Source organism: Quercus lobata, chromosome 4 (assembly GCF_001633185.2).
Source record: "Quercus lobata isolate SW786 chromosome 4, ValleyOak3.0 Primary Assembly, whole genome shotgun sequence".
Taxonomy (NCBI): domain Eukaryota; kingdom Viridiplantae; phylum Streptophyta; class Magnoliopsida; order Fagales; family Fagaceae; genus Quercus; species Quercus lobata.
Window position 1 is genome coordinate 40,476,333 of NC_044907.1, and position 26,333 is coordinate 40,502,665.

General features: G+C 33.1%; 3 protein-coding genes across 3 annotated transcripts; all 3 read right to left on the reverse strand.

Moving 5' to 3' along the window:
* Nucleotides 1–6,361: 6,361 nt before the first annotated feature.
* Nucleotides 6,362–9,513, reverse strand: LOC115983942 (pentatricopeptide repeat-containing protein At3g22470, mitochondrial-like). Its single transcript, XM_031106800.1, has 2 exons — nt 9,158–9,513; nt 6,362–8,395 (listed from the first exon to the last, which is right to left on the reverse strand). The coding sequence occupies exons 1-2, from the start codon at nt 9,497–9,499 to the stop codon at nt 7,964–7,966; spliced, it is 774 nt and encodes a 257-aa protein (XP_030962660.1). The 5' UTR covers nt 9,500–9,513; the 3' UTR covers nt 6,362–7,963.
* A 40-nt stretch (nt 9,514–9,553) lies between these two features.
* On the reverse strand, nt 9,554–10,016 carry LOC115983943 (pentatricopeptide repeat-containing protein At1g63080, mitochondrial-like). Its single transcript, XM_031106801.1, has one exon. The coding sequence runs from the start codon at nt 9,992–9,994 to the stop codon at nt 9,566–9,568; it is 429 nt and encodes a 142-aa protein (XP_030962661.1). The 5' UTR covers nt 9,995–10,016; the 3' UTR covers nt 9,554–9,565.
* A 4,758-nt stretch (nt 10,017–14,774) lies between these two features.
* On the reverse strand, nt 14,775–24,971 carry LOC115987739 (probable glycosyltransferase At5g03795). The gene is made up of 5 exons (XM_031111331.1): nt 24,278–24,971; nt 19,603–19,889; nt 17,646–17,878; nt 15,688–15,845; nt 14,775–15,130 (listed from the first exon to the last, which is right to left on the reverse strand). Exons 1-5 carry the CDS (start codon nt 24,761–24,763, stop codon nt 15,029–15,031), a joined length of 1,266 nt encoding a protein of 421 aa, XP_030967191.1. The 5' UTR covers nt 24,764–24,971; the 3' UTR covers nt 14,775–15,028.
* Between the last annotated feature and the right edge of the window lie 1,362 nt (nt 24,972–26,333).

Consider the following 26,333-nt stretch of genomic DNA (forward strand, 5'->3'; position numbering starts at 1 on the left):
CTAATTGGGAGTTGAGACAAGAAACCCTCCCACAACTACATCATTTTTTTTTTATTTTTTTATTTTTGCTGAATTACTACGTCTATAAGGAGTTAGGACAGCTTGTTTCTATTTTTTTTATGGAAGAAAGATGTTGTGAGTCTCTAGAATTATTACTACTTTCATACCAAGGTTCCCTAAGTTCTTATTTTGACTATTTATTATCATTTTCAAAGGTTTACATATGGAAACTATGATGATGATGATCATAATAGTCATAACTAGTCGCTAACTCATGCAATGCACGAAAGAGTCGAATAAAAGTTGTAAATTTTCACTTATAAAAGTTAAAACTTAAAAGGAAAAAATAAAAATACTAAGACCAATAGCGATAACTCTAACACCAATAATGTTATATAGTCTCAACTTTCAAATGAATAAAATGACTTTGTTAGAGAGTGAAGACAAATAAATGTACCAAATATTGAGTAAAGATTGCTTCAGTCATTTGGCTTAAATAGTAGAACTATTTTTTTTTTTTAAATTCCTTCGGACATTTTTAAGCCAATAAACAAAACAAACCCTCATCACACACACAAATGTGAGAAATTTGGAAAGAATAGTTTTTGAAATATATGAATGTAAAAAAGAGGAAGAAGAAGTACCAATTGAAAGGCAAAAAAGAGCATTAATCTATAAAGGGTGAGGTATTAAATTCAAGCTGAAGATGAGCTACTAATAACATATTACATTTCATAATTTATATCAAAATTTAAATCTATAAAGATGTAATTCATGCCTCTTAGCTGACCTTTTCTTTACATACCAACAATAAAAAAAATAAAACAAAATTATAAATCAAAGTTTACAATTGTTTTATGTGTTAGTTTTTTTATTTATTATAATTTATTATAGTTTCTTGATTACACCTAGCATCATTGTATATAAACGCTAAAATACAAATATATTTGTAATAGATTAATGGTGAAGTATTTCTGGTATTCAATAGCAAAAGTGATTTTCAATAGGATTTGAAATCATGAAAAAGAAATAAACTAACAAAAAAAAATATATCCAAAAGATTTTCTTTCCTTTTCAAATTAGTGGTAAGGGAAAAAAAAAATTGCAGCATCTCAATCTTTAATCTCTCTCTATATATATATATATACCTACCAATCCTTCATTGAGGCATTCCCTTAAAAAAGTCGTCAACATTGCTAAAATCAATGCTATAAACTTCAATATGCCAGAGTTGGGAAAATCAATTAAAAAAAAAAAAATTCTGCCCAAACTCCTTTCATAATTTATACCCAACAAAAGCTAACATGGTAAAAACAAAAAACAAACAAACAAACAAAAAACCAAAAAAAAAAACAAAAACAAAAACAAAAAAGGTAGAAAATTTTTGAAGAAGCTTGGCTCGCTTCATAATGGTTTGCAACCACCTACAAATCAAAAAATCTCAACTTAAATTGCCAAATTTTTTGAGATTTATCGGTTTAGGGTTTTGTTTTTCTCTCTCTAAATGTAGGAGGCTTTAGTTATATATATATATATATATATATTGATTAATGATAATGATGAGTTTGACTTTAAGTTGGATTTGTTAGAAAGATAGAGTTTCACTCCTTATTAAGTTTGGACTAAACAAAAATAATCTTACTTAAATTTATTTAAATATTGTGCTGATGTAGAAAATTGTAGGAGTTTCAGAGGTTTTGATTTTATATACATATAGATGATAGTTTCCACATGTAGACCTTTGGACCAATCAAGGCTATTTCTCTAAAAACACTAAGAACACAAGTAAATCATTAACATAGAATACTAGACATGATTTTCTTTCTTTTCTAGAAGAATTAAGACATTATCCTCCGGCTCAAATGCAAAGCTCTACCAAGCATGGCAAAGCATAGCTATTGCTATGACAAGAAGCTAAACAAATCCAAACACATCGAAAACATTACAATGACCTATTAAATAACTAAGGAAAGGAAACATTATGCACAGAGGATAAAAAATATAAAATAAATAAACAAAAGCCATTTTTGGCATTTCTACAAACATGTATATGCATAAGCACTCTTATATAATAAAAAATAATAATAATGAAAAAAAAAAAAAAACCATACTTTAAATGCAAAAAATTCCTCCATCCTGAATCCTATTTACTAACTCAATCACAATTCAACAGTATCTTCTCATATCATAAAATCCAAGAAAATCAAAAGAAGAAAGAGAGGAAAAGAACCTTATGGCATGTACATGTCAAATATTAATTACATGGCATTAATTTCCATTATTAATTGAAATGAAAAAACCAAAGAAAATTTTTTCACCAAACAGATACATGACCTACAAAGAATTAAAGAACCCATATTTTGCCAATCTAGAGGTAGGGATCTAGACTAAGAAATACCAACCTGAGGATGGTTAGAGTCCAAAATTTCTTCTGCTGGATATGGATTTATTTTCTTAAAGAACGATTTTTTTGCCATGAAAATCACTGCTTGATCTCAAGTCCTATGATTTCTCCTCATTCAATAGGGCAAGAAACGACAGAATTGTATTATAGAGACGAATTACCTGCAACAACCTATCTTTATCTTCAAGCTACTTCTGATTTGCACATCGAAAACCTTTGTAAAATTTTGTAGCATTTTCTATCATACCTAGAATGATAGAAAAACAGGAATATAATGTGACCATGAATATAAGGGGGTGGAGTGAATGCTAGAGCAAAATCTGAGAAAGGAAGAAGAAAGAATCAATCAATTCAATTAATAATAAGTAATTAGTGTAAATGCACTATGCACTATTTCCTTAGTATGGATTTTAAACAAATTAATCAATCAATCAATAAGAATAAGCTTTGCACGTACATTTTAAGGAATTCAAATCTTTTGTCCAATTTTTCTTGCTCTACTTTATACTTCACCAATAAAAGCTTGCCACGTGTTAACATAATTAATTAAATATTATCATTAATTAATAATGGTAATATTAATAAATCAATAATGATAGTATTTAATTAACTATGTTAACACGTGGCAAACTTTTATTGGTGGAGTATAGAGTAGAGTAGGAAAAGTGAGATAGAAGATTTGGATTCCATTTTAAGGAGGTGTAATACACCATCAGTGTAGTTGCAATTGCAGAAGAGTTTCCTTGTGGTAGAATGGCCTTGAATTCACTTGTGCTCTTATCTAGATTTGGTCATTATTAGCGCAAGGGTCCTGATTGAAATTCCAATCTTTCTTTCCTAATTGTTCAGCTATTTCAACAAGGGCTTTTACTGCAGAAATTAATTGTCATCAAGTAGTGTAGTACACTAGTAGGTCAAAAAATTTAATCAACAAGAGTGGGATTGGAATTGAGGTGGTTCACGGTGTGCTGTCATTGCAACCGATCACCGCCCTCCTTCCCTGAGCAATTGAATTCCGTATTGAGATTTTTAATTGGGCCTATTGGTATTTAGCCAGCCCAATACTAGTCACAATAATGACAACCAAAAAAAAAAAACAAACAAACAAACACACCATAATCCTTTTTCTTTTTTCTTTTTTTTTTGGTTCTAATGCCGTGCTTTTTTTTTTTTTTTTTTTGATACCAGACAAAGAGATTACAACACAAAATTTGGAGTTTGTCTTGCTATCATATTGGCAAGTTCCTTGCATTCAGTTAGTACATAGTCTGAAATTTTCACAAAAAACAAGTAGCGTAGAGTATTGCTTAATAATATTATGAATATCTTCTATTGAGGATTCAATCCACCAAGGCCAGTAACTCTTAGACCTCCAAAAGAGTTGGATTTCCTTGCTATCAGTTAGGAATACCACTCTTTGAAGACCCAAATGAGCTGTGTAGAGGAGTGCTTCACGGATCGCCGCAAACTTTGTTTTCTTAGGGTCTTGGAATGCTGTGCGAAAGGCTTTTCTGACAAGTTGGCATCCTTCCTTTGATTTACCTATCAAGGCAGCACCTCTTCTTCCTCTAATCACTTTTCTGGAAATTTCCACTTGATACAACAATTGCCAATCTTCTTGGTAAGGCCAGGCAGTAGTAAGATGCTGGCTGTCTCCCTTTTTTGTTTGCTCTTGACCTGTAAGATTTTCAATAAAAGCAGCATTGTACTTGTGTGTTAAAGCAGTTGAGGTTAGCCTAACCTCCTTTGTATTGGGTAATTTCCCTTCAAAGGCTATGCCATTTCTGTGATTCCATATACACCGAAGGGTGACAAACAAATTAGGAATGCAGTTCTTGAATCGGTTTTCCTTTCGGCTTCCTTGAATCCAGTTACTTATCCAATCAGATATGGAATGGTAAGGAAGTGTGTCAATGCAAGAGGTTAAATCACTGCCTAACCAAACAGCTCTAGAGAAAGGGCAATTAAGAAATAAGTGGTCTAAGCTTTCCCCATCTTTTTGACAAAAGGGGCAGGTATCAAAGCAATTAATGCCTCTATGGATAAGAGTGTTTCTTACAGGGAGGGCTGAGTGCAAAACTTTCCAAACAAAAAGCAGAATTTTTTGTGGGAGTGGAACTTTCCATAAAGTTTTCCAAACCTTTGGTGGGATAGTAGGTGAGTTTGGGTGAGAAGGGAGGTTTTCATCGAGGAGGATGGTATAAGTTTTTTTCACTTGGAATTTGCCATTGGTGGAATAAGGCCAAACAATTTTGTCTTGCTTAAGCGACCATTCAACATACAATTCCAAGTCATAAACAATATAAAGCAAAAGTATAATTAGGTTATGTAGTCATTAGAACAAGATTTTTACTATGATACTAAAATCTACCCAATTTAGCTGGACTTGAACTTCGACTCTTTAGTTTTATAAACTACAGTTTCTATAAAGTATGCCCCCCTTAAGCATCTGATGAGATATCATATTCATTTACACTTACTTACATTGGTTATAAAAAACCCAATAAAATAAACAATAGAAGCAAAATGTAAAAAGGTAAGTTCGAACCTCCCTTTAATCTTTAATGATCTAATCTTCTTAGAAAACAAAGAAGTATAAGTATAATATATAATAAGGAAAGCCGGGGTATAAAAAATATAGTATTCCATCAACTTCAACTCATCATACAACACTTCCCTCCTGAACTTGAAAATAAAAATAAAAATCCCAAAGGCCAATACATGAATTCAAAATTCACCTATATTTTTTCTCCTTTAATCACAAATATTACTGATGATTTAAGATTTGGTCTAACTAATTCCAATACATTTTTCAATAGGATAGATCGTGTCCTTAGTAAATGGACTTCAAATGTATGATGTAATGGTTATATTAGTTCAAATGGCCAATAACTTTAAGCGTGTTTCTCCAAAGTATTGATTCTTTTTTTTTTTTTTTTTAAAGATGATGGCAGAATCAAAAACCTTAGTGACTGCAACACTTGTTGAACATGCATAATTCTTTTTATTTTTATGAACACCTGCTGATTGAATGGCATGACATTTTAGTATCCTAACATTATAAAAATATCCAATGAACAAAATAAATTAATAACAGCATTTCAAACAGCCAAATCATCCAAATCTATGTGCAACTCAATACATGGAACTGTACATGAAACATTGGAAGCAAAGGAAACTAATTATTGACACCATCAAAGTTTGTGTATGTGTTTATATATGTTTTGTATATGCATATACAAACATAGAGAAATACTTGTGTACATGTTTATTTTCAACTCCATTTTGTTATAGTCTTCTAAACTGCTCCTTCTAATCCGTAAACCATTTTCTTCTTTGCAAGTATGGTACAATAATCTCTTTCAATTTTCTTTCTTTCTGTTTTTTTACTTTTCTTTTTGTTCTTTTTTTTTTTTTTTGAGGGGGGGGGGGGGGGGGGGGAGAGAGGGAGGGGGTGTTGGTTTAAATAGTCATAGTGGCTTAGCAAAAAGCAATAGTGGTAGCAACACATAAGAACCTAAACTGAAAAACAAAGACTCCATTTCTGCTAGAGCAATCTCTTTCAATTTGCCATCTAGGAAGCCTTGTATTCTTAAACAAGGATACGCTTTAGATTTAGTAGAGGAATAATAAGCAGAATTTGACAGCCAGACAAGTGATTGTCTGCAAGTCCTGAGTTTCCAACTATGGCAGCCAGCTACGATCCTTTTGCCGTCTTAATCTATGAAAGCAAAACCTGACCCTCCCCCATCTTTTATTCTTTGATCATCCACCAGGCACTAACAAAATACCTTGCAGGCATTCAGTACAGCCTTGATCTATCTCCTCCCCCCCCACCCCCCCCCCCCCAAAAAAAAAAAAAGGTTTCAGCACAGAATCCTGTTGCTTACCAAAGATTTCAGTATACACATACACACACACATGTATACAAAGGAAATTTTTTATTTGGAATTGCATTTCACATTTTATTTCAATCTTCTAACCTTTTCCCTCTTTACCAACCCATAAACTCTATTCCAGTTTCAAAGTAAGATACAACTCTCCATTGTACATTTTCATAATATTGTATCAATAGATTTGATCTGGCAATTTTGGATGAATGTATGTCCTACCTATGTTTTATTCTAAAATGTGTATAAACTATAATGACAAATTTAGTGAGAGAAAAAAGCTCTACATATGAGGCAAGTAATAGTAACAGGGGGATTGCAGGTATACCAAATCCATCAAAGGTCAGAATATTAGTGGTAGTAGAAAGAGGATGATCTCTAATATTAACTACTAAGTAAGGAAAATCTACTAGTATCAATGGTCTTTCGCTGATATTCATTTGACTTATCACGAGCACCGAAATTACCCCATGAGAATAACCAATTGCAAACAAATTATTTTGTTATTTCACAAATACATAAAACTAATTGCATGTTCACAATGTTGCATCAACTGAAGTTCAAGATAATTTTCACAAAAATAAGTTCAAATTTACAACATTAGTGCTCAACATAGTTCCAAGGAAAGATAACAAAACTAGAACAGCAACAAACAACCTAGTGCCAATACAAGAAAATAAATATCACCAAGGTAAAAGAATAACTTGCAATGAAAATACCTAGTCCTTAATCATTAGTCAATATGTTGATATGATTACATACAGTACAATGTAAAACAATAAGTTTACTCCAATATAGTTTTATCTAATGGGGGAGGAAGGGAGGCATGAAGCAACCAAAAGAGCCATACTAATTATACTATTTGTTTCACTGTTGTCCCTACGTTATATAAAAAATAACTAAATTTGTCGCTAGGGGTGGGTCCAAAGGGCCTTGCCTTGGTGAGGTTCCTCATCATGAAAAAATAAATAAATAAATAACAAAATTTACTAATAATGGCACTCTTACTTTAGAAAAGCTATCCTACATACCCTCAAATGAATAAAGGTTCAAGAAACTCTAATAACACTCAAATCATAGAAAGCGCAAACAGGACATCAGAATTTGAAGGTTGGACACAAAATAGATCCTGCCTTTTGGCAAAAGATCACTAAGAGGTATGAAAGTGAAAGAGACAGTAACTTAAACTATTGATATTTCAGAAGTCTGACAACTCAATCTATTGTGGTTTTAAAACAATAGTTTAACTTACAAGCACCCATAACCTGCTTTAAAACCAAATTTGATAAGCAAATTACAACCAGACTGCTTTTGTAAAACTGAAACTGATTCCAGAACTAATTTGGTGCAGACCTAATCACTAATGGTTTAAGAATTTTGGGGCTGGTTTAGGGAGTGCATACTTATACAAGAGGTATGATATTTTGCATTAACATTACATTAGCAAAAATTTGAAACACCTATCCATGAGAAAGGGTTTAATGCAACAAAATCACAGCAAAAGATCGGACAGTAAAAGGAACAAACAATCTAATGCACAGAATTGGAAAGAAATACCATCTCATAAAAAGTATTGAATTTTACTGAAGCAAATATACATCACTCACATAATAACTTGTGATTGGTTAAATATGAATGTTGTCCTTGATCTTGAGAACCTAAATAACCTTCACCCAAACTTTGGAAGCAGCTTTTGAATATTTTCATCTACTTGATTAGACGACAGCAAGTCAATAAACAAGGCAGCAGTAGTTGCGTTTGCGGAAAATCCCTTGTCAACCATCATTTTGAGATATTTCATTGCCTTTAATGTCTCTCTATGCTGCAAAAACCCATGGATTATTGTGTTATATGTGTGCTCGTTAGGTGAACAACCATTGACATCCATTTTCTCAAGCAGCTCACTTGCTTCATCAACTAGTCCATTATTGCAAAATCCTTTGATCATTATAATATAAGTCCAAACATTAGGTTTCAATCCTTTTGCAGGAAGACCACTAAAGATTTCCCTTGCAATCGTAAGTTCCCCAACATTGCAAAAACCATCAATCAAGATGCTATAAATCACAATATTACAGTACAACCTTTTGTCTTCCATCTCCTTAAACTAGGGGTGTGCAGAAAACCCACCGACCCGCCAAACCCGACCCAACCCAACCCGACCCGCTGGGTTGGGTCGGTTTTCAAGGCTTGGTGGGTTGGGTTGGGTTACAAAAATTTTTTTATGGCGGGTCGGGTTGGATTTGGGTCATAAAATTACAAACCCGCCAAACCCGACCCGACCCACCGACCCACCCATATTTAATATATATTTAAAATATATTTTATATTTAATAAATTTTTTTAGATCAATTGTAGGGCATTTATATATATATATATATATATATATTATATTTAATAATTAAAAAAAAAACAGCTGTAGAGCAGCATTTCCTCAATTCCTCCTACTAATACTAATTTAATATATATAAAAAATATATTATATAATTAATAAATTTTTTCAAATAGCCAGTTCTTCCTATCTTATATAAAAGTCAATTAGTTCACATAAATCTTAATAAATTACTATTGTTGTTTTGTTATTAGTATTGTTTGCCTTTAAAGAGTTACATTGATACTAATATTTAGGTTTTTTTTTTAATATATTAATATTTTTTTTTCTACTCAATTTAATAATAATACTAAAAAAATTTGTCAAACCCATGGGTTCAACCCGACCCAACCCGACCCATGTGGGTTGGGTTGGGTTGGGTTGAACTTATACGATGGGTTGGGTTGGGTTGAATTTTTTTTGACCCACCATGGTGAGTTGGGTCAAAAAATCCCCTCAACCCGACCCAACCCGACCCATGCACACCCCTACCTTAAACAATGCCATCACCTCAGCAATTCGTTTATTCTTAAAAAAGCCATCTAACAAGATGGCATAGGTTTGGGGATCTGGATGTTGGCCACAAGCTTGCATTGTATTGAATAGCTCTAGTGCAGTCCGAACTCTCTCCACTCGACATAACCCACCTATAAGAGTGTTGTAAGTCACTACATTAGGAATCATTCCCTTGTTGGACATTTCATGAAATAGACACTTTGCCTCATCAATTTTTTTACTTTTGCAATATCCATTGATCAATATGTTATAGCTAAACACATCGGGTGAACAACCCTTCTCAACCATCATATTAAACGTCTTAACTGCCTCATCCATTTGGTTTTGCAAACAATAACCATCAATCAAAGAATTGTAAGTGACTTTGTTAGGCTCAAGGTCTCTTTAAATCATCACTCTAAAAACTTCTTTTGCCTCAGTCAACCTCCCTTCCTTGCAAAGTGTGTCCACCAAAATGTTAAATGTTTGTACATCTGGCATGACCTTCCTTTGTTCCATCTCATTCAACAAGGTAGCAGCCTCCCTCCCCCGGCCAAAATTGCATAGACCTTGAACTAAGGAATTGTAAGTGACCAGATCTGGTTGAATGCCTTTACTCATCATTTCAGATAAAAGGTTCAAAGCATCATTTACCAATCTGTCCTTACATAAACTGTCAATGACCGTGTTATAGAGCACCACATTTAGTTCAAAATTCTCTTTTTCAAGCTTCCTAAGCAACCTAATAGCCACACCAGTCTCGCCAATCTTACACAAAAAGTTTAGTAATGTTCCACAAGTAATTGCATCAGGTTGGTACCCTTTCTTCTCCATTTCTTCTACCAAATTTACAGCTCCAACAACGTTTCCTTGAAGACAGAGGCCTTTGACAAGAGTGGTTAGAATTATACAGATTGGTTGATAGCCAAGTTTCAAAATTGTTGCCAAGACAGAGAAACCCAAATTGACCCGGTTCAAGTGGCAGAAACAATTAATCAAAACAGTGAGAGTATAAACAACAGAGTAAAATCTCCAATGAAAGCCAAAGGGTGCATGTGAAGCATTATATCAAACAGGCCTAAGGCATGATCAAGATTCTTAAAGGTTCGAGATTTGCAGTGATCTCTCATAGATTTCAACAACTGATTCCGATTCTGATATGGGATTTTCGTATTTTCTCTAATAGTAGAACAATAATGATAAGAAGTAAAAGCACGAAATGGAAGGCTTCCTGCTCTAATAATCAAATGATTGCATATAAAAAGAAGAGGGGATGTTGATTTACCCATTTCAGAATGACGACACACTGTCTCAGCTACACACAGGCTTAGCTTCGAAAGAAGTAGCAGATCGGAGAGAGAAATAGGGCCGAGATCGCGATTTCTGGGTTTGGGTTTTTCTGCTTCGATTCGGAGATCGTTATTCTAAGGGTTTGGCGGCTTGGAAGAAGAGTGGAATGAACGGCAGTGGAGAAAAGCAAAAAATAAAATGAAGCTGGAGAAGATAGGAGAAGCAGTTTTTTCCCCTTTTTTTACCCCCAAAAATAACAATAAAGAATTGTAAAGTTAGATATATTTTGTTTTACTGCACGTGTTCTATCTTAATTTTTTTTTGAAATTTTTGTTCATGTTGCGCAAAAAATGAAGAAGGTAATATAAAAAATAAAAATAAAAAGTCAAAAACCCAATAAAGAAAAAAAAAAAAAGTAAATTCATATGTATATAAAAAAAATTAAAAAAGAGAGAGTAAAACTCATTTATGATTTGAAAAATGTATAACTCTTACACCAAATATAATTTAAACCAATACATGTGTAATTGTAATCTATATATATAATTGAAGTCAAAATTGAGAGAAAATCTAATGGTATATATTTTTTAATTATCAAATGAGGAAGGCTGGTCCTAGCAACTAGAAGTTTCATTTAGGCTCATGTAGGGTATATATATTGCCCCATTTCATTATTATCAAAAAGACGAATATTTTATAATTAATTTATTTGGTGTGTTTATTATTACGTTCATTGACCTCTTTATCTAGAACCTATAATAGTAAGACATATTAATAACTTGAAACTTATGAATTGATATATGCTTTAAGTACTAAGTTGTGAAAAAGGTAAGGTTCAAGTGATAGGTTTAATTGTAATGGTATCTTTTGTGGTATTTTATGTTTGTGGCTCAAACCACATTTCCTCCTATCCACTATTTACTAATAAATTTTTTTATCTTGAAAAGAGACTACGAATAATTTTTATTTATGCAAAATTATAAATTTGTGCATCAACATATTCTTTTATGGCCAGTGGTTTTACCAATTTCAATTGAAACTTTTCACCAAGACTGGCTACATACAGAATGAGGGAAAAATATATACTTATTTTTTTGTTGAATATCATTTAAATAATATTTATTTAATTTTCTATATTATAATATTTTTAATTGAAGCCATTTTTCATACTTTTTGAAGTACAAAATTACTAGTTAATATTTTTTTTGGAAACTAGTGGATATTTTATGTTTAAGTTATGTTAACATTTACTTTTCAATTGATAATATAATTAAGGTCACCGCTTATAGATTATTAAAAAATTATTACAGGATGTCATTGTCATTTTTTTAAATAATTATGGTCACCCTCCAAGTACTTCACCTGCCAACTTTGCTACTCTTTACTTCTCAATGTTAGGTTACTTTAGAATTTTAGCAGCCAAATAAAAGTTAATTCAGGGGGTCTTATTTTAATTAAAATATATATACATATAGTATTTTTTTTATTAAATTTTTTTTCAAAAAACACACCCCTCAACTTTTTTATTATTTTCAAATTAGAAAGAAAAGTTTCTAAACACACCAATAGCATAGGTGGAAAAGATATTTTCATTTTAATTTATTTGGAGAATTGATAGGCATGTAAGTTTAACTGGAAGTACAATTTTATTGACCATGTCAAATTTCTCAATTATGTCTATTCTGTTCTTAGTTTTAGAGTTTTTAAATACTTTCAATTAAGTATAATGTTATTTTTGTGAAAGTGTATTTTTTATTCCAACTAAATATTGTGACCTACCCCCTTTACACAGGCGCAAGTTTAACGGATTTCTTTTATTATTTAAAAATAAATATATAAATTAATTGATAAAAGGTTATCTAATGAATGTTGACAGCAAAATTTCTTTCCGAAAATGTTTGGTAGCAATAAAAAGATGGCATGTGTTCTGTTGTGTGTGATACACATGACTAATTTGATTGGTTAGGTTAAGTGAGTCATATGTATTGCACATGATAAAAACAAGTGATATCTTCTTATTAGTGATTGGAGTCCAAAACTTCAAATATTTCTTTAAAACATAAGGTTTTGATGGTCAAAGTCGATTACAACTTAATAATCATTAAGTCAAAACATTAAATCTGTAAAAGAAAAACAAAATACATGTTAAACAAAGCACAAATCCAAATGGCTGTCTAAAGAAAACATTAAATTTGCAATGTAAAATGCAAAAAGCCCATAATTTTTCCCAAAACTGCACATACAGTTCCATATTTATACGCAAAACCCAGATCTAGATTCATTCATATATAGACATCATTGTTGGTGTTATGAAGATACATTTCTCCCAAGATTGACATAAATTTGGTTTCAAATTTCTCCCATAATGTGCTATGAACAAAAAAATATCTCAATAGTATTATACAAGAAATTGGGATGAAGCATCCATCATTGTAGCTAATTGCCGAGGAATATGTTTTCCCAAATCTAATAAGATCAACCCCACTACAATCCAAATAAAAATTCAATTTAGTGATTAGTGGGCCTATTCTAACCATTTAGCTAACCAAGATATAAACTTATTCTCATTTTCAATCCATATACATAAAAAACCAAACAATTCAAACAGTAAGATTCAATTCAATTCAATTCTTTGACTTTCCTTCTCTTTCTCTCAACTTCACTCCGTGGATTGGTGTGTCCGTAGGAGGCCTAGATGCATTGTCCTCATTTATTAAAAATACAAAATTATGATCGATGAATTTAACAATCAAAATAAATATAAAATTTATTTTAATTTCTTAACATTTTTGGTAATAAGATTTTGGTCAGAATAAAAATTTTCAATTTCTTGAAACTTCATTTTTTAATGGAAAGATTGTATTTTAAATTTTAATTTAGATGGAATAAAACCATTGCCTCATGAGCTAAACATTCTCAATAATAATAAAACAAATTTCCTTTATCCAATTGAAAAAATCTACAATGCCCTTGTCCAATTGACAAAACCTATAATGCCTCCAGCATGCTGGATTAGATAATGGGTTAATGATTCGACAAAAACTGTTTAAATACCCTTAGATTGTTTAGATGAAACCATAATCACTTCATAGACTAATGGGGTCAAATTTATGTTTCAGTAAATATGACTTTCGATTTGGCGTTTTTATTCTTTATAAAAAATTGTTATTATTTATACATAGGAGTTGGTGTTTATTGTCTAATGAGTGCATTTTGGGGATTTTAAAGGATGTAAGTGATTTATAAATTTGGGGCCAAATGTGGTGTGACAGAAAAATTAGTTCCTAAAAGAATCACTTTATAGTAGCTCCAAATGAACATTATTTTAAATTCTCCTACATGATAGAAATTTAATGTAGTGTACCTGAGTTTTGTCCTTTATATAATTAGGGAGTGAACATTATATAGTAAGTGTAGTACCAAAATCTCATCTTATAAGAGCAAGATGGAGCGGATTATGAGTTCAAGACACACTGGGTTTGTGTGTAACTTACCAATTAAAAAAATAGCATGGAGATGCTTAAAATTATGGTTCTTGGGTTTCTTTACAATCAACATCAATAACAGAACCAGGAATTTTTGAAATAAGATGATCTTGTAATAATTAGTATATCTTTTGTTTAACAGTCATGAAGTTTGGATTGTGGTTTCTATTAGTACTTTGGAGATTTTTTGACAACTATATTATTGAGGGTGATTGTGGATTTATTGATGGAATTTTCTTTGAAGATAATTTTTAGTTGCTAAGAAGGCCTTGCACATTTGTAGGGTGAAAAATTTTTAAGAGTGCGCCATTGTCACTTGCCTATCTATATTGTTGGGTTCGGGAAGTGACAAACAAAGTATAAATTCACCATGAAATGAAAGCATTTCTATGAAGCACGAAAGCAACATTGTCACAAAATTTCGATGAAAAACAAGATGAAAGAACAAGACACCAAAGAGCAGAAGTCAAGTGGGGCTAATAGAGCCAGCAGGAGGCAACAGAGTAGCACCCATTCACGCTCTGCTATCTCACCTCCCTCTTGTGGGTCTGAAAGTGGAGTAGCAGCTGTTCACAACAAAATCTTGCTATATGGATTTGAGTGTGGTTGTCTTAGGTCAAATCAGGGGCATGCTTCGACAGGTACTAGTAGAGATTTCTTGGCCATAAGCCATAGATGTGGGTTTGGTTGTGATTTGAGCGTATGTATAATTCTGGTGAAATGCATGTGGTGGTGATGGAGATTCCAACAGTCATTGAGGGCCTAAGGATGTGGGTTTGATTGAGAGTTCTGGAAGTGCTTGGATTAATGGTTAAAGGTTTCGAAATTGAGCACAAAAATCACGTCACAACATGAATTCAAAATTGCATTAGATCCCCAAATGATTTGAAATGTATTCTACTTTTACAAATTATCTTTAAAAAAAGATAATTTTTACAAAACCTCCAGGGAACACCTAAACAAAAACACTTGGTAAGTTTACTTCCCCATCAAGAGTCAATCAGGGCAGATAAAGAACGTATATGATGATTTACAGGATTTTTTGATAACTAGCCAGTAAATGTACGTATAATCTATTGAAATTGTGAATAAATTAGTATTTGATAACATGGCGGCGCAACCAGAGCTCGTACATGACCATATGGAATGCATCATATCTGATGGGGGGAGAGTTCCACTGGAAATGCTTCTGAACCTGATAAAAGACAATCCAAAAAGGAAATTCTTAATAATTATAGTTTACACCCAAAAAACTAAAAAGGTAGGCCACATCGATGGTGGTATAGTTAAACTTTGGCAATGAGCTACAGTGAGCTGCCAAAGATTTGGCAGCTCACTGTAGCTACAATTTATAAAAAATATATATATATATTTTTTATTTCTTTCTGAACTCAGACAAGTCAGACCAAGAAACTGCGTGGACAAGAAAGTAAAAAAAAAGGTAGGCCAAATTGATAAAGTAAGAAAGAGAGAGAAAGAAAGAATAAAAAATAAAAAATAAAGAAATAATATTTAAATGAAGTGATAAAAAAAATAGAACCATTGATATTGGGTGAATTGTAAAGTGAGGTGTTAAAATAGATAAAGTAGTTTTGAGTTGCTAAAACCTAAAAATTTTAGCTCCACCTATGCTGATGCCAAAAGAAATAATATAAAGCGTAGGAGCAAATCAATTATATGAAAATGAGAAGTGATATAAATCAAATATACTACTTTAGAATTTTCAAATTGAGATAGAAAGTCATATTCTACCTTAACTAAGTTCTTATGAAGAGCAACAAACTCAGTATCAGCTATGTCCTTGAGAATTTGCTTTAGCCGGTACACATCATGCTCCTTAAGTACAACAGCAAATTTATGCCAATCAAGAATATCATTGAATGGCAGGTCGTAATAATTTGACAATATCACTGCAAGAGATCCAGTACATAAGGAACTTAGGGCTTTAGAAATTAATAAATAAAAAAATGATAAACCACAGGTAATCCCAAAAGCTTGAACTAATAGGAAAATGTAAATTTATTAACTTTAGCCATTATTCTAACACTCTTCCTCTTGTGATAAGGACCATCTACTCTGATAGTATGATAAACTATTGCTAGTTCCAAAAGTTTAAGCTAATATAGGAACAAGTGAATTTAAGCACTTAACCATTATTATAATAGTAATAATAATTAAAAAAAAAATTTAAGTTCACAAGAAAAAACCCAAACATTAAACTGAGACTAACATCTACCATTAATTCCTTGATGTTATTAATAAGGTCAAGTTCTACGCCACAGGCTTTTCACCTAAATAACTTTGCAATTAAACTTCCACACTAATGTATGAGCCAAAATAGCATAAGTTGTTTGAGATTTAAGAGTACTATCTAATCAGGTCAGAAGTCTAAGCCATGAATTTTAGTCACAAGTATTTATACTTCTTTGTGGGGAGAGTGGGTGTTGATACATGGAATCTCTCTTTTATTCATTTTCTTCTCATCTGGTTATGTAATAAATGGTTATGTAATAAAATACAGCACAAAGGGACACAACCCAAGTACACAGGATGTACACCAAGGGATTCATCTCATTTGAATGCTATCTGCTTCATGCCAAAAAGCTAACCTTAGTGCTTCACTGTACATTTCCATAACAAAGGCATTCTCATGTCTTGATGTTATTCAAAAGATAATTTCCTATGCATTCCATGGAACATACTCAATAGTAGCAGGTCTGTTTCCTAGTTATAGTATTACAGGGGCAGCTCCCATCATGATCCAAAAGCAGAAATCATGACTGCTAGACACCTGGGTTATTTTCAGGTTTGCAGTTTTCTCCTCTAGGTCAACCATATTCTCCAAGTGTTCAATGGTGATTACCAGGTAGGTTTCAAAAGTTGTTTAAGAGAATTGAATTATATTTTGAGACAGCTCCAATTAAAGCATTGCAACCATAATCTCAGTCAAAGGTAAATCATCACATATTCAACATTACATAGGCAAAATGTCAAAGTGATCTTGTTGTGTTTAGGTATTATGTAGCCAAGTTATTAGGCCGAAGTATAGTTGATTCGGGAAGTGCAAAGATATTTTGATTTTAATTTGGTTGTATTTAATTTTCAAGTCAATTATATTTATTATTGGTCAATTTTATTTTATTTTAGGTCCTATTGTGTAATTAGGTTTATTAGTATTTTTATTTAAGAGTCAAGATCATTTTTGAAATTCAATAATTGGGACTTTCCCAGGTCATTTAGAATTTGGGTTTTCTTATCTACATCAGTAGAATTAGGGTTTAGTAATCTATATAAACAAGGTATTGTTCTTCAATGAAAGGGGTAGTGATTTGATGAATAAAATTCATGTTGAAATTGTCCCAAAGGTCTAGTGCCAACTTCAGCCAACCTAGGTGTTGACTCCTAGAGGCTTTCTCATGCTTGGTGCTAACTTTAAGCAGGCCTAGCTGCTAATTCCTACGTTCTCCATTTTATTTTTCCTATTCTTCAATTTGATTATGCACGTTCTGGTCTGCCTTGCATCAATAATGAATAATCATATTTTGGAACAGGCCATGGGTCTTTGTCTCTTTGATTAATCTCTACTTACTCAATTATTCAGGTATATGGTTCCACAATCCACATTTACCATGCATGTAACAAGAGAAAATGGAACAAAAACTATCCAATACCTTAATCATATGAACAGCCTAGAAATACTGAGATCTTACCAGGAACACATCCATAATGGATTGAGTCAGCTATGCGAGCACTGTTCACCTGGGAACCACCAGGGCATATGCAGAACTTAGTACTATAAAATCTCTTTTGATATACAAGCGGTCCAATAGCCCTATTAATTCTGTTATTCGAAATGTCAAGTTCTGTGTCATTCTCCCAAACTCGTGCTAGTATTACTCTAATTTTTGAGTTCCGATGTCCAGCCCAAAATCCAAGTTTTGTCCTGCAAAGCATCTTTGTTATTTTCATAAGCAATGAATTACCTTTCTGCGTTCTTTAAGTGGATAATATAGAGAAATCATAATCACCCACCCATGTAAGGCATGTCTTAACCTATAACAAGTTGACAACTCTCCACAAGCAATAAGACGACACCATGAGACATTCTTATGAAATGAAAACTACATACCATTCAAGATGAGGAGAGAGAGTCTTAAAAAAAGTCATATTTAAAAAATCAAATAAAAAATTTTATGAAAACAAAAGGTCTCTGCAAAATTTGATAGGTTCATGGGATTGTGAAATATTTCCACTCTTGCATTTCATTTTTCCCATAAACGCTTGACAACATTATTGAACATGTTTGGGTTGGTAAGTTGACAAAAGCCAAATCAAGTGAACCAAGCTCCAAGATTATGCTTCACAGATTGGATAGACAGCTTTTCCAATCTCAATTTCATTTTATGAAGTGATACTTCTCAACTCTTAGCTGCTAGGGAAAACAGAGAAGATGACTCGTGCTACGTCTAACTAGACGTTAATATATACAACAACTTATCAAGTCCTCCCGTAAAAAGAGACACCTTATAAAAAAATTAATTAGATGACTTTCTTTTCTTAGTTTTTCTTTCCCCTGCAAAGGTAAAAACAACCCCAAAGGTCCAAACCCCACAAGTTCCCACCCTTACTGAGTTAACCGATGGCCTGACCTCCATCTTGAGAAGGGGAAGCAATACACTAAGATGACTTTCTTTTCTTAGTTTTTCTTTCCACTGCAAAGGTAATAACAACCCCAAAGGTCCAAACCCCACAGGTTCCCACCCTTACTGAGTTAAACCGATGGCCTGACCTCCATATTAAGAAAGGGAAGTAATACACTAAACAACAACTACTCAAGCTGAGGTCTGAACTGAAATAGGTTCAAGTTCCACATATTTCCAAACATCTCTACAAATCAATCCACTTTCAGGGAAAGAATTCTATACGTATAAAAAAAGTTGCAGAAGAAAGCGGCATAATTAATTTCAACTATGGTAGACTTTCAGACAAGTTCCATGGTTCAACTTCCAAATGAGCCATGCCATTGATCATCAACAGTAAGTGTTTATTGCGTGCATCTAACTGTTCTTTGCAGTTTTATCTAAACCTTATTCGAAAGGTGAATATAAAAATCTTCCCCCCTCATTTGATTTTAGCACATCATGACACCACAACATAAAGCAGTAACCACATTGCATTCAAGATAACAATCAGATTGTGGTTCAAATACCAGGAAATTGTTTATAACAGGAGGGGGAGGTGTGCATTCTTTTCTGATATGGACTATTTCCTTTTGAGATAAAGTAAAGTAAATCAAATTAAGTTGGAAAAATTTTAGCTCCTATATCCTCCAACAGAGTCCAACCCACTACGTGATAATTTATAAGATTATCCATGTGTATTATTTAAACAAGTCACACTACTCATTAAAAAAGTCAAGTGACTAAAACTGTACACAGATGATATCTTCAATAGCAACATAGTGGGTTGGAGGAAGATAGCTCCAAACCAGTTTAGAGCAAAACTTTCCAATTGATTTTTTGAAGGAGTAGCTGTGGAAAAAAGCAACAAATAATCAAAGCAGGAAAATACCCCACAAAACTGTCCATTGTCATCTACTCGGAAGCTAAGTCAAGATGTGAAAGAATGTTAATCAGGGAATCAAAAATTCACATCCCACAATTTTACCTATTTTCAAGATCATTTCCTCCAGCTGGGAGAGCAAATGGCTGCAATACTTGAGGCAGAGCAACATCTTTATGTGGAATGAATCCAACATCATAGCTTGGGGAGCACACAACTCGAATTGAATTCTTTACAAGAAGTGGAAATCCTTCTGTTGCCCTAACGCCAACATCATGACAAGTGACAAAAAAATGATCCGCACCCAAGGTTCTATTCCAGTAAGGATACTTGGAAATTAAGCTTTCCACATAATTCTGGACAATTATGGTCATATTCTCATAAGAAGTACCCTGCATATGATCAAGCAATCATCACATACCAGCACAGAATATATCAAATTATAGATAGGAAGGAAATGTCAGTCAGACCTAACCCAATGCATTCAGATGTGTGTGTGTGTGTGTGTGTGTGTGTGTGTGTTGTATTAGTTGTATGTGTCTTGAATATGACCAACATCTGACAAATTCAGAAATAGTTCTGAGTCTGTAAAAGATGCACTTGCTGTCATAGTCAGCACGGTAGAACCTTCCGTAACATGTAACCATCCACATTTGAAATCATTATAGCCACTTCTTCTTCACAGAATCGATAACAATTATTTTCTTGGGAATTTTTTTTTTTTTTTTTAATATATATAAGCAATTAGAATTTTATACTTTAATGAAAATGAAAAGTACTCTACAGTCACAATGGTGAACACAAAGTAGCTTAAGAAATTACAAGAATATCAAATAGAAAATCTAAGGGAGTTTTGGAACTCAAAAAATGGAAGAACCATGTGTAAACCCTATAGTTTAGGGGTATAACATATAAAACCCTATAGTTTTAATAGTAAAAAATTAAACCCTGAAATTTAAAGTTACAAATTAAATCCTATAGCTTCAAAATAATAAATTAAACCCTGAGATTTTGAAAAGTAACAAATTAAACCCTAAAATTATATCAAACACCAAACAAAGTCCACTTAAATGGGGTGAGGTTTAATTTGTTACTCTTTGAAATCTCAAGGTATAATTTGTTAAATTTTGAAACTTTTATGGTTTAATTTATTACTTGTGAGACTAAATGATTTAATTTGTTACACCGTCCAAATTATAGGGTTTAAAATGTAATTTTTCTCTTCTTTTTTATTTTGTTTTTATTTTTTATGAACTTGAACCTACAAAATTATAACTGACACGAGCAAAACAACCAGTAACTGCAATACATTCCATATTATAAAGTAACACACTTATTCATCTTTTATCTCAACAAAAATGATATGGCAGTTAGTGAGAGTGATGCAGGACAACCAGAACAAAATTGAAACAACAATAAAATAAATGGATATGACTTAGGAGTTAGCACCTAGACCTTACTTGGAGTCAGAACCAAACGAGAAAACTACTAGGAGTCAGCACCTAGGGTGGACCTAGAATCAGCACCATACCAAAAGAGACCAAACGACCAATTTTTTCATTCATCAAATTATCAACTCCCTCCTCAAGGAGTAGAATAGGTTGCTTATAAAGGATTGCTAAACCCAAGTCCTAATTGGCTAGAAAACCCTAATTGCCTCATTACAAAAATAACCTTGCTTTCAAATTAAAATATTAATAGCCTAATAAACTACTAGGACCTAAAACATAAAAAATCCAATTGACTTGCAAACATAAATAATACTAAATAAAAATCTTCTTGCGACTCCCGCATTAGAGAGTCTAAGCCTTCATTGGAAGAAATAATAAATATGTGGCCAGGAAATTAAAGCAAAAAACAAAAAGTTAAATACTGCAAGATCTTCCCATAATTAAGGAAAAAGAATTCTTCACCTTTATGAGTTGAAAATTTTCTCCATTACATGCTTATGAATATGAATGGCAGTATCTCTCAGGCCATTGCTATGCTATTTACAGGACCTACATCACTTATAGTAATATCCAATTGGTTAATTGGAGAAGTTATACAACACAACACTAGAATAAACTCTTTGTGGATGCCTAGAAAGGCAAATGAACTTTCAGATTTCATGTAGACTTGACAGGGAAAGTAATTGGCAGCCCCCCTTTGAAGATATAAGGAGCAAGAGAAATCTAGGTTTATTTTTTTAATTTTAAAGTAATGATATTTTATTGGAAAAAGACTACTTCATGAACATAAATACTGAACACAAGGAGGCCTAAAGAATTACAAAGAAAATGTATTATATACAAACGTGTAGCAACTCTTTAAAATCAGCAATAAAATTATTATTGGTAAGGCCCCAAACAAGAGACCAATCAAACAAAGATAACAAATATTGTTTTCAATTGAGTCACCGAACTTTCTACATCCTCATCAGTACGACAATTTCATTCTCTACCCAATGTCCACATCAAACATAAAGGGACTAAATTCCAAATATCTGATAAATGTTTGCCAATCCAATTTCTCCAACCAAACAAAAGATCAATGACCTTTTTCAGTAACACCCATTGAAATCCCAAAAGATCTAAAAAACAAAACTCCACAAATCATACGCAACAACACAATGTAACATTAAATGATCCACTGTCTCCCCACTGCACCAATGTATACAGCACCATCCTACTAACATATAGCCTCTCTTAATGAGATTATAACATTTAAGGGATTTTCTCCAAGTTATTGTCCATACAAAGGAGACCCTCATTGGAGACTTAACACACTAAATACTCTTCCATGGCAAAGAAACTGCACATGTACCCCTTAAAGCATTGTAAAAAGAGCGAACATCACATCACTACTCCCTTTTAATCTCCAACTCATTCTATCACATCCCATTCTTCAAGGGTAAGTAAAGAAGATTTAGAAAGGAGTTCACCAACTCCCAACTCCCAATCATTAAAGCCTCTATGAAATCTGACATTCCAGCTCTGCATCTTCCATCTATCGGTGTAGAGGTATGTCCGATTCCACCCTAATGCTTTTCCATAGCTACAACCATGAGTCCTCCAAATAGCTTTCAATGCCCATCCACCCCATTCCTCACCTTACGTTAACTCCCAATCATTAAAGCCTCTATGAAATCTGACATTCCAGCTCCGCATCTTACCATCTATCGGTGTAGAGGTATGTCCCATTCCACCCTAATGCTTTTCCATAGCTACAACCATGAGTCCCTCAAATAGCTTTCAATGCCCATCCACCCCATTCCTCACCTTACTTCATAGCTAATAGCCTAACACCTATCACCATAAATGTGTATTTTCCATCCCAAAGTGCACTAACCATTTCCAATAAAGCCTGATTAAGGGTTCCAATCTTCCTTACAAAGTTACATCTAATCCTCCATTAGCAACAAGGGAGCAAATTGTATCCCACCTCATCTAATGGTATTTGAACTCTCATCTCCTGAACCACCCACAAAAAGTTTCTCTGTAGTCTCTCCATTGGTTTGCCACACGTGGGGATGATAAAGAGAGAGAGAGTGTGTGCGTAAGTAAGCTAAAAAGTGTACTCTTCAAAAGCATTATTCCCCCCCCCCCCCCCCCTCCTCCTCCTCCTCGACAAGTATAACTTATTCTAACCAAATAATCTACAATCCATCTTCTCTATGAATGGATTCCATAGATTTTTCACTTTAAAGGATGGCCCCAATGGAATTCCAAGATAAGCCATCAAAAAATTCCCAATCTTGCAACATAGGACATCTATGAGCTCTACCAAGTCGCCAAACTCTTCCATTGGAACCATTTCAGTTTTACACTCTTACCCAAGATTACTATTAGACCTATAACAGCTTCAAAACAAATCAGCACCATTCTAATATAAAGAAATTTTTCAACATTTGCATCACGAATAAAATTCTAACATTGGCAAATAAGAGGTGAGAGATGCGAAGCCTAGTTTCTGCAACAGTTCCCACTCTGAAGTCATTAATGAAGCCTCTTTCCTCAGTTTTCTACAGCATCTTGTTCTACACCTCCATAACCAAAACAAAAGACAATGGAAATAGCGGCCATCATATCTTAGACCCCCTCAAACCACTAAAGAAACCAGAACGGGAACAGTTCACTAAGACTAAGAATCAAACATTAAAAATACAGGCACAAATCCAACCTCTCCAATTTTCACCAAATTCTTTCCATCACAAAAAGTAGCGCAAAAGCATTTACATTGGCATCCTTCGGATGATGTATAGCTCTCTTAGGACCTGCTTAGTTAGTTAAGTTGAATTGAGTCTTACTTTATTGTTTATTTGTTGATGGATCAATTTTAATTACATTTTTACATAACAATGCCAATCTCGTTAATTCCGGATTTTTCTTTTTCCTTTTTTGGAATAGATTTCCCCTGTACCAGATTAGTTGCACGTCGCAAAGCATACCTTAATCAAACTCCTACGGGCAACTGACCCCACCCAAATGCCCATGAGTCCTATTTTGTATTTTGATTAAATTCTTAAGTACTTTTCTTAGTTATTACTAGCAGTCCTAGTCTTTTTAGGAATAGATCATTTTAGAGTCCAATGCTTTATTGTAGTCAATAACAAGAAATTCAAGACTCGTAACCAAAAAAAAAAAAAATCTAACATAGAGCATCTAGTGCTGGAAAATCTTCTCTTTTATCTCTCAATTACTCCTAAAATCCCTAAAAAAATTTCACAAAATCTCCAACTTGTTCTCACATTTTCAATCGATGCATATAGAACAGTTCAGATTGGCGAAAAGCGCAGTACCTTGCCTCGCATCTTGTGGCAGGAAATGGGGATGAAGAAGAGGTGAGCCTGATCGGGATCCAGGGTCCGGAATCGGCTCTCGCGAATGTTCTGGAAGAAATAGCCCTCGCTGGCATACTTCCCGGTGAGCTTCCTCGGGGTTTGGTAGAAAGTGTTGGGATCTCCATCTGGATATATGTAGACCTTGAAATTGGCCTCCATGTCGGCGAAATTCAACCCGAAAACCTTGGGCGAATGGTAAATATCGGAGAGTTGTTGGTGGTGGTCATCAACGGTGGTGGTGGTGGTGGTGTTGACGTGATCTTCGGGGATAGTGGCGGGAAGCAGGTGGTGGTGGTTGAGAGGAGAGAGGGGATGGGAGTGGAGGATGGAGGAGTTGAGGGAGAAGTAGGTGAAGGAAAGGAGAGTTAGGATTGCGAGTGTGAGGAGGGTGGCTTGGAGTGAGCAAAACGACGTCGTTGCTGCTGCTGCCTTGCCGGCTAACATTGCCGGATATATATATATATATATGAATTTATGAATGAGAGAGAGAGAGAGAGAGAGAGAGAGAGAGTAAAGCTCCAGCTGCAAGAACTGAAAGAAATGGGTAACTGCCGAATGGGGTGTGTTTTACTGTTTAGCTTTGAAAAATGGAAGTCGGTGATTTAGTGGCTTCAAATTCACACCATATAATTTTCCGCAGGACATTCAGATCTGTATTGTCGTACATATGATATGAGGGAAGTCACCATCTCAAAGTACCATTTTATTTTTATTTTTATTTCCAAACTTGTTTTTTTGCACAAGTGGACCAACATTAGATTGCTTCTAAGAGCATCTTCAATGGTATATGTATACTTAAAATTCTCTCTATAATAGGGAGTGAAATAAAAAAAATAAAAATAAAAAACTCTCCAATAGACTCTTTATTCCTAGATTTTTTTTGGCTCATAAACAGTAGCTCATCAAGTCTAACGAGTTACTGTTCACTCTTCAAATGCTTTTTTTCTATTATAATAATTAGATGTTGAATAAAAAAATGTTGGAAGATATGTAGTTATTAAAAAAATAATAAATAATGAATGAAGAAATAGTATTTAAATGAGATAGAGAATAGGATATAGAATCTGTTGGAAGTGTATTTGAAAAAGTAAGTAGCTAAAAGGTGAAAGTCACTGTTCATTCTGTAAATAGTACAAAAATTTGGAGATTCTGCTGGAAATTCTCTAACTATCTAGATCTAGTAGATCAATAATGTCATTTTCATAAGTCATAACAAATCAATCACAATAGATTTATCCATAATTTTGAAAGATGTTATGCCCTTGTTTTTATTGTAATAATGAGTTAATGACAAATTTTTCTTAACTTTTTTAATTGGCGAAACTATATTATTAATCCTTAAATTTTACTCTTTGTGTACAATTGATCCCTTAAATTTGAAGCGAGCATAATTGGTCCTTAAGTTTAAAAACTGAATTATATTAATCTTTTTACTAATTGCATTTAATAATGTTATTTGTGTGGCTAACGAAAAAATGATTTGAAATTTTTTATTTGAAATTTTTTGAATGATGTGACATATTTTTAATTAAAAAATTAAAATATTTAGTTTCCATGTTAGAAACAATATTCACAACCTGGTACTAACCAAATTATAATAAACTAGTCGCTAACCCGTGCGATGCACGGAAAAACTATTGATTCTGAAAAAAAAAAAACAAAAAAAAATAAAAAAAAAAATCCAACAATTAGTAATTCGACATTTTGCTAGTTAGTATTTTTTTTTTTTTAAATGAAGAAATATTTAACTTCTATATTTTTTCATAGTTTAGAAGTGTTGTCTAACCGTGAATGTTATTGAGTTGCAAGTGCAAAGTTACTGAAACCTAAAAAGTAATTTACAATTCTTAAATTAATAAAACAAAACTTCCAATAATTATATATACACACATACTGAAAACTAATATAAACTATAAATATTTAAATAAAGACCATGATGTGAGGAAGAAACACCGAGTTTCAAATTTGAGTAGTAATATGACTTTCTCATAATAATAACAATATAGACAATTCA